This window comes from Vespula pensylvanica, chromosome 1 (genome assembly GCF_014466175.1).
Source record: "Vespula pensylvanica isolate Volc-1 chromosome 1, ASM1446617v1, whole genome shotgun sequence".
NCBI lineage: Eukaryota > Metazoa > Arthropoda > Insecta > Hymenoptera > Vespidae > Vespula > Vespula pensylvanica.
Window position 1 is genome coordinate 12,307,823 of NC_057685.1, and position 18,400 is coordinate 12,326,222.

General features: G+C 37.1%; 1 protein-coding gene across 13 annotated transcripts in view; it reads right to left on the reverse strand.

Annotated features, from left to right (window-relative positions):
* Positions 1-864: 864 nt before the first annotated feature.
* The window catches only part of LOC122634679 (histone-lysine N-methyltransferase 2D-like), a 298,047-nt gene continuing 280,511 nt past the window's right edge, over positions 865-18,400 (reverse strand). For all 13 annotated transcript variants that reach the window (XM_043823897.1, XM_043823984.1, XM_043824070.1 and 10 more), the window contains 9 exons: positions 15,129-15,243; positions 12,823-13,097; positions 12,343-12,738; positions 9,916-11,443; positions 9,719-9,822; positions 9,217-9,597; positions 9,024-9,107; positions 8,223-8,389; positions 865-7,465 (listed from right to left, as the gene is read on the reverse strand). In XM_043823897.1, the coding sequence (XP_043679832.1) occupies positions 7,078-7,465; positions 8,223-8,389; positions 9,024-9,107; positions 9,217-9,597; positions 9,719-9,822; positions 9,916-11,443; positions 12,343-12,738; positions 12,823-13,097; positions 15,129-15,243 (3,438 nt within the window). In that variant the 3' untranslated portion in view covers positions 865-7,077. The remainder of the gene's footprint in view (positions 7,466-8,222; positions 8,390-9,023; positions 9,108-9,216; positions 9,598-9,718; positions 9,823-9,915; positions 11,444-12,342; positions 12,739-12,822; positions 13,098-15,128; positions 15,244-18,400) is intronic.

Below are 18,400 nucleotides of genomic sequence, written 5' to 3' on the forward strand. Positions count from 1 at the left end.
GAGTTTATCCTTCGAGAAGAGTTTGTTCATTCAAGATTCTCAAAGTTTACCGAAAGTTCCATCGGTCGCTTTCCTGTATTAATCATGGAGCTTAATTAACAAACAACATCAAAGATTTAGTGCCTCTGTATCTCCTTGTACATATACATAAATACGTATATGCTGATGTGTATGTATACATATATATATATACATCCTTGCAGATATATATATATATATCCTAGTATATACGTGCGTATATGTGTGCATATATACATATACCGTTGATCTTTCTTCTCTTTGACATCTATCCATATATATATATACACATATATGTATATATATGTATATATATATGTATATATATATGTATATATATGTATATATATGTATTCATATATTAAATAAAACGGTATATATGTATACGTAATATAATTTATATATAATCGTTTAATTTTATTATATGTCTAAGTATCGCTTTTAATGTAATACTGATGCGCAGCCGCTCGTTGCCCTGCCTAAACTGTTTTCATGTTTAGTCAGTAATCGGTATATCGAATTTTTCTCCCTTTTCTTTTTTCATCTTCTATCCTCTCTGCGTTTCGCCCAACAAGAGGAGATCGAGAAGATCGTTTCTTGACGCGAATATCGAAAAGATTTTGCAAGAGAAAAACTTGTTTTAGGTCCGAAGAATCTCTCTTCTTTTCCTTCTATTTATTTCTCTTATTCTCTTTTTCTTTCTTCGTTTCTATAATCAACATGGACGAAGATGCGAGTACGTACGTTCTCGTTGCTAAGCTTCACTTTGAAAGGGAAGAAGGGGACTTTTCTTGCCTTCTCTCATAGGGGGAGGGGTTTCTCACGGTCTCATTTTTTTCTTTTTCCTTTTTTCGTTTATCGTAATTTCTTTAATCGAAGAATCTGTCGATAGGTTTCACGTTCGATTAGGCCCTACTTTCGTTGGCAACTCGGTACCAGGTCGCGCTTCAAATTGACTGAACTATGCTTAAATATGACGGTGAGTCCCAGTTTCCTATTGAAAATTCAGGAATTCAAAATTCGATTTTAACCTACTTAATATTTAATCTATATTAATGTTAAAATCTGTTATAATGGTATTATGTTTGTAATAAATAAAATACAATTAAGTTTCTTTTAAGAAACGTTGTATGAATTATTACTGATTTTGTTAAATAAATCTTTCTTTTTATATATCTGATTATTTAAACGAAGAAAATATGAAAACGTTGAAATAAAAAATTGTAAAAACTTCAAATGTTCCTTTTTCAAAAGTCAACCGGGTATCTCACGTTACATGCGTTTTATAGGTAAGACTTAAAGCAGATCTCTTTCTCTCCCTCTTTCTCTTTCTCTTTCTTTCTCTTTTTCTCTATCTATCTCTATCTATCTATTTATCTGTCTCTCTTTTTCTTTCATTCTTGGCCAGCTGTAGTCGGCCCACGTTTCTTTAACGCATTTAATAAATATACGTATATTGTCCATATTGCTTGTCGCGTCAACCTTCGAGCGATTTTGATATATACATATATAAATATATCGGTAGTAGAGCCGCCATTCTTTCGGCACGCATACGTAAATTGTATATGGATATAGATAATAATAAATATATCGCGTTACGCTTAAAAGTCTAACGAGGTGAAGAATCTAAACGTATATAATATTAGGTACTTATCGATAGCAACCGTATGAGCAGAGAAGTGGAAAAACGACGATAATGGAAATCGCGTCGCGATATTGCTAAATACGAACGAGTCTCTCTGTCCTATAAGTTATCTATTTATGGAATTTATTGCGATAACTCGTATAACACGACGAACATTAGCCTTTTCCTTTTTATTTTATTTTCCTTTCTTTTTATATTTTTTTCACGCTAACATTAAGCTCTCTTTGTCTCGCATACAGAATATTTGACAAAACAAGTCAAATTATTTCGATCTATTCCCGTTGTGAGATTAATTTTTTGATCTTACTTCCTCTTTTTTTTTTTATTTTCTTATCTTTTGTTATTGAAAATCGGCCGTCGCCTCGCACAAGATCGTGAGAGTGAAGGTGATCGTGGGACGGCCTACAGCTGACCACGTCCTTGTACATTAAAAATATCATTAACAATACGTTTTGTAGTAAAAGTTGATAGAGAATACTATAACATCAAATAGAAGAGTATAAAGAACCATGCTGGTGTATAGAGATAGACATTAAAGTAGGTAATAGGTAAGAGGGCGAATAGATTACAATATCGATAATTTGTAATAAGTTTTCACTTGTTAAGAGTAATTTTCCGTAAATGTCATCTAGTAGATTCTTTTTATCTCCTCAATGCGGTATTCGTGAGCACATTCCTCGAGTGTATAATCATGCTACACTTTCTTCGTCGAGTTGTACCAATATACCGCGGAAAAGACATTAAAAATTTCGCTATTGTTAGTATTAGTTAACGATTATCGAGATCTTATGCAACATACGAGTTATTGTTTGTGCCATAGAACATGAGAGATGTGTCGACGCGGTATCATTGAGAAAAATCAATCGTTCACTTTGAGAAATGTTGTTGCTATAGATGCGTAAAGTAAGAACAAGAAATTAGAGAAATTAAAAATATAGTTCGCCGAGATAGATGTACTAATGTATTAGTTAAACAAAATGGAAAGAAACGAACGAATAGTAGAGTATTTTCTGTTGATTATCCATGTAATGATGTTAAAAGATCTTAATTTATGTTTCTTTGTTTTTTTTGTTTCGTCTAATCTTATGCATTAAAAATAGTCTATTGAAAGATATGAAAACAAAAATAAAAAGTATGTTCTTTGATGCGTTTAATATATGATCCAGATTCATTGAACTCGATGTTACTGCGACAGGACTAATGGCAGTAATAATATCGGTACAACTCATTAGTTGATGGCACGGGTCCGTCTATGTACAAATAATGTTATATCATTTACCACATATCATTTAAATACATCACATATTTATCATTTTTGTTATACATATATATATTCTTTATATAGATATATATATCATTCTTTTCTGTGACGTGGAGGGACTCGTTTGTACAATTCATGCATATCTTCGTTACTATTTCATTGCTTCGTTTGTTATGCCTTCTCTCCATTGTCTGAGTAAGCAGCCTCCAGCAGCTCTATACATAGCCACACTGCTCCAAATCCAGATATTACTACTATAAGCCTTTCGCATGTAAGTAGAAAATCAGATGTTGTCGTTATTTCCAATTAATTTTTCATGATCATAGATACCTCGTCATAGAAACGATATATTTCTGTGATCTCTGATTAAAATAGAGCACGACGAAGAAATGACGAGTGTTGTTAAGTCATATTTTTCTTTTTTTTTTTTTTTCTTTTTAATGCCAGCGCTACTGCTTTAAAATAATCAAAATAATATTTTTTCGAATAATCTGATGTTGATGATTTCTGGATTTGCAGAGTCAAAGAATTTTATCGCTTCGTTCCATTTATCACTATCTACGCCGTTGCCTTTGAATCTCTAAATTTGTTTAAGAGTTACATTACGTATAATAATAATTATATTAGTAGAAACTTAGTTTCTGTAACAATTGTATTGTCTTAAATGATATGTCTGCTAATTTTGTTGCCTTCGACCTATGCCTCGAGCCCGTGGTCGGAATACGTAACAATTTTATTCTTAAATAAACTAATTATAAGATTCGAAATTCTAGAACCTTATATATATTATATAGATTTCTAGTTCTACGTTCTGTCGTTCGTACTGGAGGCTATTACCCAGGCGTAACAAAAGCAAGGATGCTTTACGATCACAAAAGGAGTGCTTCCATGGACATTAAAAGTATTCGTAGCATCGTGATTAACACGTATGAATCTAACCGGAATGACACACGAAATATCGGACTGACAATGTCTTTGTAGCTTTTTAAATTAACAAGCAGTGAAAAGAATCTTATATCGAATAGAGGATATATCGGATCTCTTAGAAGAAATTAAAGCAATGTCCTTTGTCATACTCCGTTGGATTAATATGTTATCTATATATAGATAAATAAATAAATAAATACATACGTAGGCAGTTAAATAAATAAATAATAAATTAGATAATTAGAAAATTAAATAATAAATAGTTAAATAAATATATATATATATTATATAAATAATGGAGATATCGTAGCCGAAACGTACGGTGTCTAATTTGCGTATCGTCTTTATAAATCGGGAAGAAATAATTGAAAATTAAAATTATGCGCTGACGTATTAGTTATTCGAAATTAAGTTTCATCGTATTCTGATCATTTTTAATGCCCGAAGAGAAATATTTTTCCCCTTTTTCGCCAGACCTTCACCGAATAACCATGGACTCTTTACAGAAACAAGTCGAAGATTAAAAGCCACTGTTAAAAGTTATCAAGACTTGGCAGATTCTTTTAAAGCGTCCTCAGTCACTTTGCAATTATTTTGAGAAAAGTTTAAAAAGTTTAAATGTATATGGTGATTTATTTAATGGTAAAAGTTAATAAGAAGAAGAGTGTTAACAGTAACAATATTTTTAAGGTAGAATTATAGCGTCTACGATCAGTGGCAACTCTCTTGAATAACAATTTAGAGTTTCACTAAATGAAACTTAATATACATATATATCTCAACACTTTATAGAACCTTAGAACGCCTTTCGTCATTGCTTTGATTCGCAATGCATTTTGTCTTTCTCAAACGTATTGTATGCAATTCTTGGAAAAGATGTTCCTATATATACATATATAAATAGAAAAAGATAAAGATTAGGGTCTGACTCAAATAGAAAAGTACGTAAGTAAATATATCGTGTTTCAGTCAGTAAAATTCAACGCAACTAATCGTGTTAAATATAAACCAAAACGTGCGTTTGATATTTAAAAAGCAATACGAGAAAGATCACGAGCACGGATAAAAAGTTATAATATAAGAGAAAAATAAAACAGTTTCGTCTTAAGGCACCTTACATATAGGAACATCGTTACATCGTGTCCATCTAAAAAAAAAAAAAAAAGGAAGCATCATTCCTGATTAATTTTAAAATCGTGCGGCCCATCATTGTTTTTGCAAGAGTCTCGCCACGTAGTCCCTAGTAAGATAGAAAATCAAGTAAAATGTATATATTTAGTTCATATACCTATAGAATCTTCCTAAAACAACCTAAAACCTATTCTACTTAATATGCATAAATTTCATTTACTTGTACATACAGACACTGATGTATATATGTACAGACATGTACACATATTATGTACACATAGCAATTTAATAACCAGTATTTTAGTCATATTTTTAATAAAACTTCTCTATCCTCTGCCAGTACTGAATGCAAATATGTATAATATTTATGCATTAGCGCATGTGTACTCGTTATATTACACTCATTGTCAGTTTCGGAGACCGAGTGACATCTCCGAGCGAAACTTGAACAACCTTCTTGTTAGAGAACTATTTCGCCTAGACTATAAATTATTTTCAATTATATATCAATATATATATGTATTATATATCAATATATATATATATTTATATATTTATATATTTATATATTAGAATTTATACGATCGAATATTGTTAATGCTTCGTATAACAGAGGTAAGGAAATTAGGAAGCTTTTCAACGATCTTATGTGCGTACGGTAAAGACTAATTATCGATCGTTTCTCATATGCTAATAATAAAATAACTAAATACAACGAGTTAGAAAACGTACAAGCAATCGTTTCTTCCATTCTAGGATCAATTTTCGAACCATTTCTCTTTCTTCTTCGTAATCATAAAAAATATCGGGCGAAGTAGATTTCTAAAATGTAAACTATAAATTGCCTAATGAGAAATTGATAAATTCCCTTATAATATCTCCTGACAGAATATAATAGTCTATATAATTGATTCGTTGAATATTGTAATCATTGTTTACTCGTGTAAAATGAAAAGCAATGTTCGTAATTTGATCCTCGCGGTGAAAGAAAGAAATCGAAAAAAGAGAAAAGATAAACGTTACTAGGTCACTAAAAAAGAATGATAAAGTGGCAACAGGTAACAGCAATGTCTTGTGGCATAATTTGGGAACATTTCACGTGCATAATAAATAAGTACACATCCATCTTCGAAATCGCGATTCTCGTATATATATCAAATATTTGCTCGCGACTGCGCACTAGCTTTTTATTTCGCCATTTGATTTACGCTTTTCGCTCGCAATCGATATTTCGCCTGCCTGTCCACTGTGTACTTTATAATACGTTTGTTTGTTCGCTTTGTTTTATTTATTTATTTTTTTTATTTGTTAGGCCATATCCATCGATGGAGGTGAAATTCTGTTGGTATTATCTCGTCGCCGACGATAAGCGTGCGTCCTAACTTTCACCGTCTTTTCGTAATTTTTGTATTAGGAAGAAAAAAAAAAAAGTATTACGATCGAATACCCTGTCTCCTCATAGAACAGAGGTTCGAAGTTTTTGATTGTATGTTTCGAGAGGAGCCGTTCTATCGTTATCACTTCTTAGGCAACGTAGCGAACTGAAGCGTACGATGTTTAGATTTTTTTGCGAAAATTCACCGTGCGTGCATTTCGTATGCCTGATACCTATCCGTTGACTTCATAGTTATAGTCCGGCTAAGAGCGCTTACTTCTTACGTCTCGTACGAGTCTTCTCTTTTTCATCTTCTTCAGCTTCCATTCCGCAACTTTCGTGATCGCAAATAAAATTATTTCGGAACGAAATACTTTTGTAGATGATAGTCCTGGAAGTACGTGTGTGTCTCTTTCTCTCTTTCTACGTGTGTGGATGTGTGTGTGTGTCTGCGTGCATGCGTGCGTGCGTGTGTGTATGTGTATCACATTTCTTCGGGCACGTTTGCTTCTTCGTGGAGCGGGCGATGTTGTTTGGATTTCTTTTTTTCTCTATCTCTCTCTTTTCATCATTTCATTGAGGTAGGAAGAGATAACCGTGATATCGCGTACGAATAAACAAGAACCTGCCTATGTTATCGTGCGATCGTAATCAAAATTCCTACCGTTAGAATTACAGTCTTCGTTAAGATAACTTAAGTTGAACTACATGGGTCTCCCCCTATGGTGGCCTAAGTCTTGTAGGGTTGTGCCATAAATGCGCTGCACTTTGAGCGCCGATGTCGCCGTTCGTCAAGGATACTTGCTGTTGTTGTTGCTGATATTCTTGAGTCTCTGGCGATGCACCACTTGATTGTTGTACTTGTTGTTGTTGTTGTTGTTGTTGCTGCTGCTGTTGTTGTTGTTGTTGTTGTTGTTGTTGTTGTTGCTGCTGCTGTTGTTGTTGTTGCTGCTGCTGTTGCTGCCGCAGCTGCTGATTCGGTTGTTGCAACTGTTGCAGCTTGGATTGTTGCGCCGGCCGTTTAGACTCCTGACCCGTAAAATCGGGGGATGGTATTGGCCTGTGTGATTTCATGTGCGCGCTTCTGCTTTTCACTTTGTTGAAAACTCTGTAAAAAGAAAAGTCGTGTTCGTTGAGTTTGAGATTATTTCGTATCATTGACGATGCAACAAAGAGAAATAAATTTATTAACGTTTTTTTTTGTTTTTTAAGAAGGAATATTGTAATTGTTAGATTGTTCGTTAATATAACATATGTCATGCTTTTCAAGGTACTTGCAGCACACATATGTGTAAGATTACGTATCCGTTGTATTTGATAGACGAGTTGTGCGATTGTTGTTAAAATTGGCATAGTGTAGATACTTTAGAATAGTGAAGGAGCAAATAAATGTAAGGTAATATAAAGAAAATGAGGTTTGCAAACTAATGTGTGCTTTGAAGTAAAGATCAAAGATAACACCAGCCGCAAATCGTTAATCAGCATTAACGTAGCGTGAGTTTGCTAATCAAAAGGACAAGTTGGATGCAACAGAAGTATGCTTTTTATTATTCGTAACTTGCTTATTTTATCGTCGTAACAGTACGTATAGTATGACGTGTGTAAAAATAGGAACGAAGTGGTAACATTCCTTTATGATCAAATCTCGTGCAAAAAATGATCTTATATTAAAGGGGGAACCTAGTAGTTAGCTACTTTCTGAAATTGACATAAGAAGCCTTTTCTTTCTTTCGTTTTCTAAAAGCTTTCGAGTATCAATCGTCGCGTATGCGTAAAACCGATACTTGCCGCTCGCAGCGTAATTAAATTATTCTCTCCTTCGATTATCGGAAATGGGTAATTTAGATTAGAGATTGGAGACTTACTTCCCGCAAATCTTGCAGGGGTAGTGAAGTGGGGTAGGCACGGGTAGTTGTTGCTCAGAACTAGTGTGAGTTTGTGAGTTGGTGTTGACTGTGGCTTGGCCGGTTTTGCCGGTTTGGGCGATTTGGGTGCTCCCGGCCATCGTTACTGTTACACTTCCGCTAAAGCTCTGACAACACAAAGAAAACACAAAGCCAAAATAAACAACACAAACAAACGACAACGACGACAGATGAAAAAATACAAGGATCAGCGCAGAACACGCGCAGTACGCCTCTTTTTAAACGTTTAATAAAAAAAGCGTGAAAAAAATGGACGGATCAACAACAAATCACATGCGACACTGATAGAAACGTTCACGCGCAAATACGTAGATACGCATGTAATGTCTTACACGGCGAATGCATACTCCGTATAGGATACAAATCGATTGTCTTTGATAGATATAGCATGCTGAGCACAATTAAACAAGCAAACACTGAAAATTGTGAGCTTTTATCGAGTGACGATTTTGAAAATTTTATAAATGAGACTTTCGTGCTCAGTATATTAAATAATTTGTAATTTGCTATATATTTTATGCTTTAATCAAGATTTTATTTTGCAATCACGATTTTATAAGTATATTTGGTATATTCAATAAATCATCTCGATTTTCATTTTCATAATAATATACAAATGATCGTGTAACGTAATAACAATTCATAGTGATATCTTCGATAAAATATTTCGTAAATAGGTAGCAGAAAGTATAAGATAGCGACAGTACAATAAACGTATATAACATAAATAGCGAAACTTACATCCGGACAATCATAAGCAAATAATCTTAATTCTCCTTCGCTGGTAGTGAAAGTCGCTGAGTTTTCTCTTTCGTTTGTCTGTAACTGAATTTCATGGCAGGACGAATTAGACGTTAATTTGAAAGGTAGAATTAATGATCGAATAGTTTAATCGAGAATACAACGTAGATAAATTCGTCGAGAATAAACTCACCAAAGTACGATGAAGGATCGATTTTTCTTCGCTAAAGTCCATTTCTGTAACGGAGGAAATGGCATCGCGAAGTTCTCTCATATCGTTACAATCCTTCTTTTCGATCTTGATTTTTGGCTTTCCATGATGAAGGCGAAGCCTCTTATAATCATCAGGACAGAGTCTTTTCCAGAGGTAGTAGAATTGCACGCATTGCTTAACGGACTTAGTCTCTATGTCTCGCGAAATTGATGAGAAATCTTTATTATATTTGAGTAATCCTTGATAGAAAGTATCCATCTCGTGTGCTGTCCAACGATCGGATTCATGGCATTTGTGGCTAAGCAACGGATGTTCGGGAGGTAACGTGGGCGTTGGTCTCATCAATTTCAGCATAGCTTCCTGCATGAATTACGTATTATCTATTAGTATCGTACATTGGAACGCATACGGTGATGGAATTCTTTTCTGACAATATACAGTGAGATAAAAAATGTACGATCATCTTGGGATAGACCCTTACATGAATATTTCCTTTGCACATGTGTAACAGATGAAACGCATACTCTGTGTTTCTACCACCTCCTGGTATGCCGGCACAACAGGCAAAGTGTAAGTACATATCCACTGGAATAGAAAACGATGTAGAGTTTAAAAAAATAATTCAGATTACGAGTAACGTTGACGAATGTTTAAGTTATAATCTTATAAGATACTCACGCTCGTTGTTGGTGACTAAATCATTTATGCCTGGATCCCAAAGAAGATGGTCCTCTTCGGGCCCTCCTTTCCCTTTGTCTACATTGGAACCCAATGGTGGAATAGTGGGTTGATATCTAGTGCCTATGTTGATTCTAGGTGGCGGCCCCTCGTTTCCTTGAGAATCATCCGAGCTGAAATCCGAGTCTTTCTCGTATTGATGCAGTCTCGCGTAGAGTCCCGGACCAAGACGAGAAGGATTCAATATGGGCGGTGGGGTGTAACTACTGTCCCAATGCCGATCGCAGAGTTTCCTCAATTTCGATGGATACGAATGTGAACTGTTGGCATATTGGCAATCCATGCGTGGTCTTTTCTTGCACTGACGCATCGGGCTGCCAGCAGGAACACTGCTAGGACTAAGAAAAACGTCCTCGTCCAATAGCTCTTCCTTTATCTGGTCTACCGGAATCGAAAGATTTCCTATCATGTTCTTGTTTTGCCTCGAATTGTTATTCTTCCCGGTATGACTAGTTTGAACGAGAAACTTGGCCGGATTGACGACTTGTTGCTGATTGAATTGCCCAGTGTTATATTGATTTTGTGTTTGTACGTTTAAGCCGAGATTTATGGTAACAGGATCGACTTTTGGCGTGGCCAAACGAATCTCCTTCTTGAATGTAATCGCTGGGCTAAGAGAACCCGCTTGCACGAGAACGTTTGCCTTCTGAAGACCTGCTGTTTGAATAAGCTTCAACTCGCCGTTATTGTCGACGACTATGCTGGCGAGACCACCATTGCCTAATCCAAAATCCACGAGATTTTGACTGCTGATGAGCTTGTACGATTGAAATTCGAATCTACGTCGACCAGCGGTGAAGTCTTTCGGTGCCGACGATAAAAGAGGATCCTCCGAATTAGGCATCATTTGACTTTGGAGAGCGTGATGAGGTGAGACGGGGAAGTTGGAACTGGTGAAGGTAACGGGCCCAGGAGAAGACACCGAGGACGGTGGCAAAGATGAAAGAGGAGAAGGTGCTGGCGTTGCCGAGAGTGGGCTTGGCAGTGGTGAGTGTGGATTTGGTGATCCGGACCCGTAAAGATCCGCATCTGCTTCCGATTCGCCAGGCAAAACTTCGCTCAAAGCCTCTTCCACTGCTGCAGCCGAAGACATTGTCGTCGTGTAGAAAGCCGCCGACAAAGGCGACGAAACTTGACGGACCGATTCGGGATCTTCTGGAGGACTCAACAAAGGAAGATTTCCGGTAAGGAGTCCTTCCTGACTGGCCGGTGGCGTGGGATATGTGAAACTGGGACTGTCGTGTCTGGTAAGCGGAGATGGTAATGGCGACTGCGTTGGCAAAGTATGTGGACTTTCTGTATATTGGGCACCATAGGTACTGAATTCTGCTAAAGAATCTGGAAGCGGCGAGTTCACTAACGCCTGAAGATCTGGATTAACCGTGTGTTGCGACGAGTATCTATCCTCAAGCGTTATGTCCTGCAATTGCTCGTTGGATTGTTCTTGCAACAAGCTCGCAGTCTGAAACTGAAGATAGTTGGATTGTCGATTTGAGTTTCTCATCGTTTCTTTCGTCATTAAAGTGTTTACAAATATTTATCGACGGTTAAACGATTCGTTGACTCGAGTTATCGTAGTTAAGTATGAAAAAAAAAAATGTGGTAATACGTTTTTATTTGTAGGAGGAACCGGAGAAGTAGGGAGATTAACATTAATTTATGGAGAGCAGAAATTATACGGATACGCGTCTATCTTGAATCACGATTAAAGCTTCGTAGTCGTTCGTAGGATGAAAGAGGGCGACGTCATTCGTAAAAGGAGAGGACAAGCAGAAAGAGGAAAGTACACGACATCAGCGTAGAATCTCCGGTGCCCGTAAAGCCGGAGGTTAACGAGGCTGCTTGGTGACAGGGACAGATGGCAAGGCAAGGGAGAAAAGTAGGAGAAGAGTACGGTCGCTTTTCAAACGGTGCAAAGCGTACTCGCTGCCAACTACTTAGATAATTCCCCTTATTAGATTTTGCCTTGGTCGATGATCCAACCATGCACTGTGACGTAATTGAAACTACAACATTTTCAGCGCGGAATGCATAAAGCGACGGAGTAAGGCTAATTATGAACGTCAAAGAGCAAAGAATATCTTGTCTCTACACGCCGTCTGAACGAGGAAATATGTTTCTTTTTATTTTTCTTTGCCATCTTCTCTGCGCCTTCGCCAACGCGTACTCCTTCATTTTCCTACGTTGGAACTACAAATCGAAAAATATAGCGAGCGAGAAATGAAGCGTTGACGTCCAACCTCGTTAGTCGCTTCTTCTACGTTCTCATAATAGAGACAATAAAGTGAACGACATCGAGGCAATAGATACGAACAAGAAATGAAAAAAAAAAGTATGGAAATTAATAAAAAAATATCAGATATTTACTTGAATGGAATCCAATTGAGTAGCATGAAGAAGAACACTGTCTGGCACGGCAGTAACCTGCTGAAATACTTCGTCTTGTAGACTTGGGCTGAAGTAGCCACCATCTTCGGAATACCCCGTCATCGTGAATGATTCCGTGACAGCAGGTGTTGCCTGAGCTTGGCTATTCGAATGTTGTTGTTGCTGCTGTTGTTGTTGTTGCTGCTTCTGCTGCTGTTGTTGTTGTTGTTGCTGCTGCTGTTGTTGCTGCTGCTGCTGTTGTTGCTGCTGCTGCTGTTGTTGTTGCTGTTGCTGCTGTTGATTACTCGCTGCGGATTGTACCGAAGATTGATACGCCAGATGCAATCTCTGTCCAGGGTCAGACGTAGTTCTTTTCACAGCCATCTTGGTGGTATTCTGTAAAGAACATATAAAGTTAAACAGACTAAATAAGATTTTGACGGAATTTAAAATTGACTCGTTCAATGAATCAAAATCAACCTTCAATATCATATCGGCCAGTGCCTGCGCTTGTGCTTGCGTTTGCGCTTCCTGAAGTTGTTTTTGTACGGTCGTGTGGCCACATACGGTAACGTTCGGTTGCCGAAAATGTTCTCCATCAGAAAGCCTACGTACTTTCTCGCCTGCCGCCAAAGGTGGAGGTGCAGGGACGGCAAAACCAGTTTTCCCGTTGATTTGAGAACCACCATCAACTTGGTTCGTGAACACGTTGTTACTGTTCGCCCGAGGCTGCTGGTTGATGTTCGCGTCCGCTGCTAGAATCAGATTTTTATATTCCGTTGTTACATCTCATCTTTGAAAAAGCATTTTTCATCTTACGCGCGTTAATTTGCGTATGCTAGTTTATTTGTTAAGCAAAATTACGTGCTTGCTTTTCCCAGAAATAAAATATACTTTGAACGAGGTATTCTCGAGAACTTGCAAAATAGTAGAAAAAGACACAATGAGAATTTTGAAGTAGGAGCCCGATTATACATGCAACGAAACATATCTATGTATATATGATATGTATACGTCAATAGATATATATACATATATACATATGTATACATATATATATATATATATATACACACACATCTATGTACGTATCGAGAGTATAAAGTTTCCTTTCCTCCATTTTTCTCTCGGATGATCTTTCGTATAACAATAGATGAAATAAAAAAACTCACTAGATTGAACAAGTCACCGTAGGTTTCTCCATTTAAATTTTTGCAGTTAAATCAAAACACAAAGAAGAAATAAGAGGCATTTTTGATCGTATTTTTATCAAGCTTCCATTTGAAAAACACGTTGTACGTAAGTATATTTCATTGTATATATATAACGAGCACGTATATTCGATATCTATATCGTATACGTATATCGATACTTTTAGTATTGTAAATCAACGAACCATGTATTATTTACTCAAGCAAAGGATAATGAATTAAATTAATTAAAATCTCTATGACAATCGACGAATAATTTTTCTAGAAGTTTCAACAATAATTCGTAAAAATGAAAGAGACTCGTTTAAAATATAATAATTAAACTAAAGATAGTCATTTCATATTTAGACTTATTAAATTTTTCGACATATGGTATACGTTTGTACGTTGGTATATAAAAGTTGGCGTATGTAAATGCGTGTAGATGTTGACCACAAGGACGAATGGATTTATAAAGAAGAATGTAAGCGTACAACTGTATCCGGACGAAACTTTTCCACGACGATTTCATGAATACTTATCTGGGTCACGTTCTGACTACGAGCTCACGCCACGAGACGTACATACATACATATCTACCACTTTAACTCGTTTTTCCCTCTTCTTTCCATATTTCCACCTTCGACTTTCTTTATTCCGTATTTTTTATTTTACATTTATGAAAAAATACATAAACTAAAATAGTCAGGAATTATTGATTTTTAAAGCAAACGAGTTTTCTTTACACCCCTTTTAAAGTGTCGAGTCACCTACGATTCAAAGTTTAAGTGTTGAATATTATAAGTAATCGATATCCCGTCATTCTGTTATCACTTTCTTTAAAATCATATGGTTTCCATCATCAATAATATTCATAAACGCTATATATATATATATATATATATATATATATATATATATCTTTGCTCTCGAAATAAAAGCACGTCTCATTTTACAATTCAGCCTCTCGAGCAACTCGCTATCGCACTTTTTGGGCAAACGGAGCTGAGCGAGATCGAGCATAAATCGCTAACGATGCTCGCTCCGTTACAAAAGCACGCTCGGTTAGCCTCCTCCTTTCCTCTCTGCCCCGTCCGTTTTGCTTTCGCTTCCACCGTTCTCCACCGTCGCTTGATTTATCGCCTCGACATGGACAATGCGAGAAATATTCTGGCGTGCTCGCTTCGTAAATCACGCTTCTTCGGCAGTTCATGGCATACTATGGCGATGGACGCGCGCGCACACTCGCAAAATATCGCTGTCAAATACGCGAGTACCTGAGAGAGGAAGAGAGAGACAGAGAAAGAGGAAGAGAGAGACAGAGAAAGAGGAAGAGAGAGAGAGAGAGGAAGGAGAGAAGAGTGATTTGTTCGAAGGGACGACTTTGTCGACTAAACTGAGAAACGTGTTACGATATATGTATATATATATGTGTATACTACCGAAATCGCATTTGCGGCTTTCGCAACGTATCGGTTTCTACTATTTCGTATACGAGAAATCATATCTCACTTCTATTTAGAAAAATTCTCTTAGATAACTATTAAATGTGTATATATATATATATCAGGATCCGTCCAAGAAATTCATACGTACCGGTTGTTCTCTTTTGAATGATCTTTTCCTCGATCAATGCTCTGACGCTAACCGATGCCGTTTGTAGAGGAGGTCCGACGACTTCTTTTTTCTCGCTCTTCTTATTCTCGGCGTCCTAAAGAACAAAGATAAAGGATCGAGCTATTAGAATTCGAGATCGTACGTCTGGATTATGATATCCGTTTGATAAAGCGAATATATCCAAAACACAAGCGGTCGATAGTTGAGTTTTAATAGTAATTTTGCGAATAGATAGATCGATTTTTTCCTGGCTAAAGTGAATAGGACGAGATTGTCGTGGAAAATCTTAGGAATCGATATTCCATAGCGTGTTATCGAGTTAGCGAAGTAGAGAGCATTGATGTTCCTTTGTCGCGAGAATAGAGGCATCTCGAAAATCTCGTTAGCTGAGATTCTCTCGGCGAAGACAGCAACGGAGATGATCGAGTCTCGATCAGTCGCGAGAACTTTACAACGGCTTATCCAGGACTTCCGCTTCTATCCAGGACTTTGGATGGTCCAACCACTATGGAACTCGCGACGAGTGATCGTGAATTAGAGGCTTGTATCGCGATTAAATTGACGGGGCTGGGGATAGAGATTGGAGAGGTGGGCTAGGGTGAGCTGTTCAGGAGAGGGCGGGACAGGCACGCTAATCACCGAGCGAAGCTAATTGAGGCGCCCATTCGATTATCTCATGATGGAATCTCTGGCGTGTGTGATACACCGTCCCATGGGATACTAGATCAAGAGCCACCTCGTCGAGCCTCTCTCGATGTCCTACTGAGATCTAAGAGTCCAACGAGAATCGTGCATTTCGTTCGTTATTGTATCATTTTTAACATTTTTATACCGAGGATAAATTAATATACATTTTAAGAAATATTATACTTTGCAATGAATGTTTTTGATAAATAATATTTGCACGTTATAAACTAAAAGATAGAATTTATACATTGATGGAAGAGTTAGTTGTTGTAAGCGCGAAAATTCACAGCGATCTTTGGTGGATGCCGTACGTAACTAGTCGCGATCATTCTAGCGGTCGACAATTTCCAATCTCGAACTTCTGTGCGTTAGCTCGTACGTGTGCCTTTGTCAACGTATATATCGCCTCTCACGAAATTGAACTCTGTCTTTGACGTGGATGCGCAACGTGCATTTCATGAATATTGATTGTTGCCCGTTAATGCGCGGAATTGATTGCGAGGCGTCCGTCTGTTACGAATCATCAGTTTGTTACGCGTCACGACATCGAATTTGGAACACATAGGCTGCTTTCTCGTCTTCCGTTCTATCAAACAGTTTAGGATCTTCTCTATATGAATTTTATCGAAAATCGAATTGAAAACTAATCAAATAATTAATCATGTTTCGGCAAAATACGAATTGATACAATCACGTAGGACAAAAATCGTTTGGAAATTTTATGAAAAAGAAAATAAGAGAAACATATCGAACAAAACAAACAAGGAAAAAATGTATAATACGCAGAGTAAATTCTGTTACGAATTATCAATTTGTTACTCGTCGGGACATCGAATTTAGAACAGATAGGCTGCTTTCTCGTCTTCCGTTTTATCAGACAAATTAGGATCGTTTCTGTATGAATTTTATGGAAAGTCGAATTGAAAACAAATCGAATAATTAATCGTGTTTCGGCAAAATACGAATTGAAACAGTCACGTGGGACAAAAATCGTTTGGGAATTTTATGAAAAAGAGAATAAGAGAAACATATCGGAAAAAACAAACAAGAAGATATATATATATATATATATATATATATATATATATAATACGCAGAGTAGATTCGAAACCAGGGAAATTGACAGCAATCCCAAAGTTTTTTCCTCTATTTGCTTCGAAGCGTCAAACTGTCCGTACGAGGAGATACCTCAAAAATGTATTATAAGTGAATTTGCCTTTTCTACCGCAGCGTGTTCCACTAATAGCAGTGTCCATAGTATCGAAATCGAATGTATAGAGAGAGAACATGTATTAATCCGGATATATCCGTAGGAAGGGTCATCGAAAGTTTTCAATAATTCTCGGTCGTGGTCGTGCGATCGCTCATCCTTCCTTTCCGTGAACGAAAAGTTCGACCAATGCCATGAAAGAGGCAATGGTTGGAGGACTCGCCCTACACATCGAGTAAAATCGGTTTGGAACGGGGGCGTTGCTGTGGTAGGACTCGAACAGGGCTACGAGAAGGGTTGGTACAACGGTGAAAACTCGGCTGGTTCGAGCGAGAGCACCACTGTTGCAAACCCAGACCGTAACCAGTCAAATTCAATCTGCATAATGGAGAAAGCTCGAGACAATGTTTGTACGGCTCTCTCTCTCTCTTTTTCTCTCTCTTTCTCTCATGTTCTCTTTTCGTTCATTTCTCATACCCTCATCGAGCACATCCCTCACTCTCTTCCATTCTCTTTTCCTTTTTCTCATTCTTCCTCTTTTCGATTCGATGAGGATTGCTTCGAAGCTTGGGACGGACGAAAGAGCTTGTTAATGGGTTCATTTGGATTCGATCATCGCCTTATCTTTCCATCCATTCTGGTCTCTCTCTCTCTCTCTCTCTCTCTCTCTCTCTCTCTCTCTCTCTTTCTGTCTCTCTCTCTCTCTCTTTACTTGCCCGTTTATTTATCCGCTTGTTGAGTCGTTCCGATACTTACTCCACCGTTTCGTTCTCCACATTGTTGTAATCGTATTACTTTTTATCGTATACTCGTTTATTCGCACTTCGTGAAATTGCTACGGATCATTGACGATTCTCAATCTTCATTATTTTCATAGGATTCGAAATCTTAACTTCGTGGAATTGAAATGAAAATATTTCTTTAAATGAAATATTTCGAAGTAGAAAAGATAGATAGAATGAATGTTTAATAAAAATGGATTTTTTTTAACTAACGATCGCTTAACGAGGATCTTTCATTGATTCGTCGTGCATCCAATTCGTTTTTATTTCTTTGAGAAAGAGCATATTAAATAGTCGCAGCCTGCGAAGGACTGGAAATTAATTGATCGTTTGAAATCTTTGGTCACATTCGCATCGCCTTTCCAATCGGACTTTTTCTCTCTTTTAACTTCTTTCTTCCCTCTCTTGGAGAGTTTATCGAAGTGGAAAAAGACATTCTCGCACAAGTATTTGGCTCCTTTCACCTCATCCCATGTTGCAGAGAAAAACCCCCCACCCCATCTTCTCCACGATTGAAAAGGGAAAAACTTTCGCTCTGCAAATCTTTCAGCACTTTTCTATGAACGACGTTG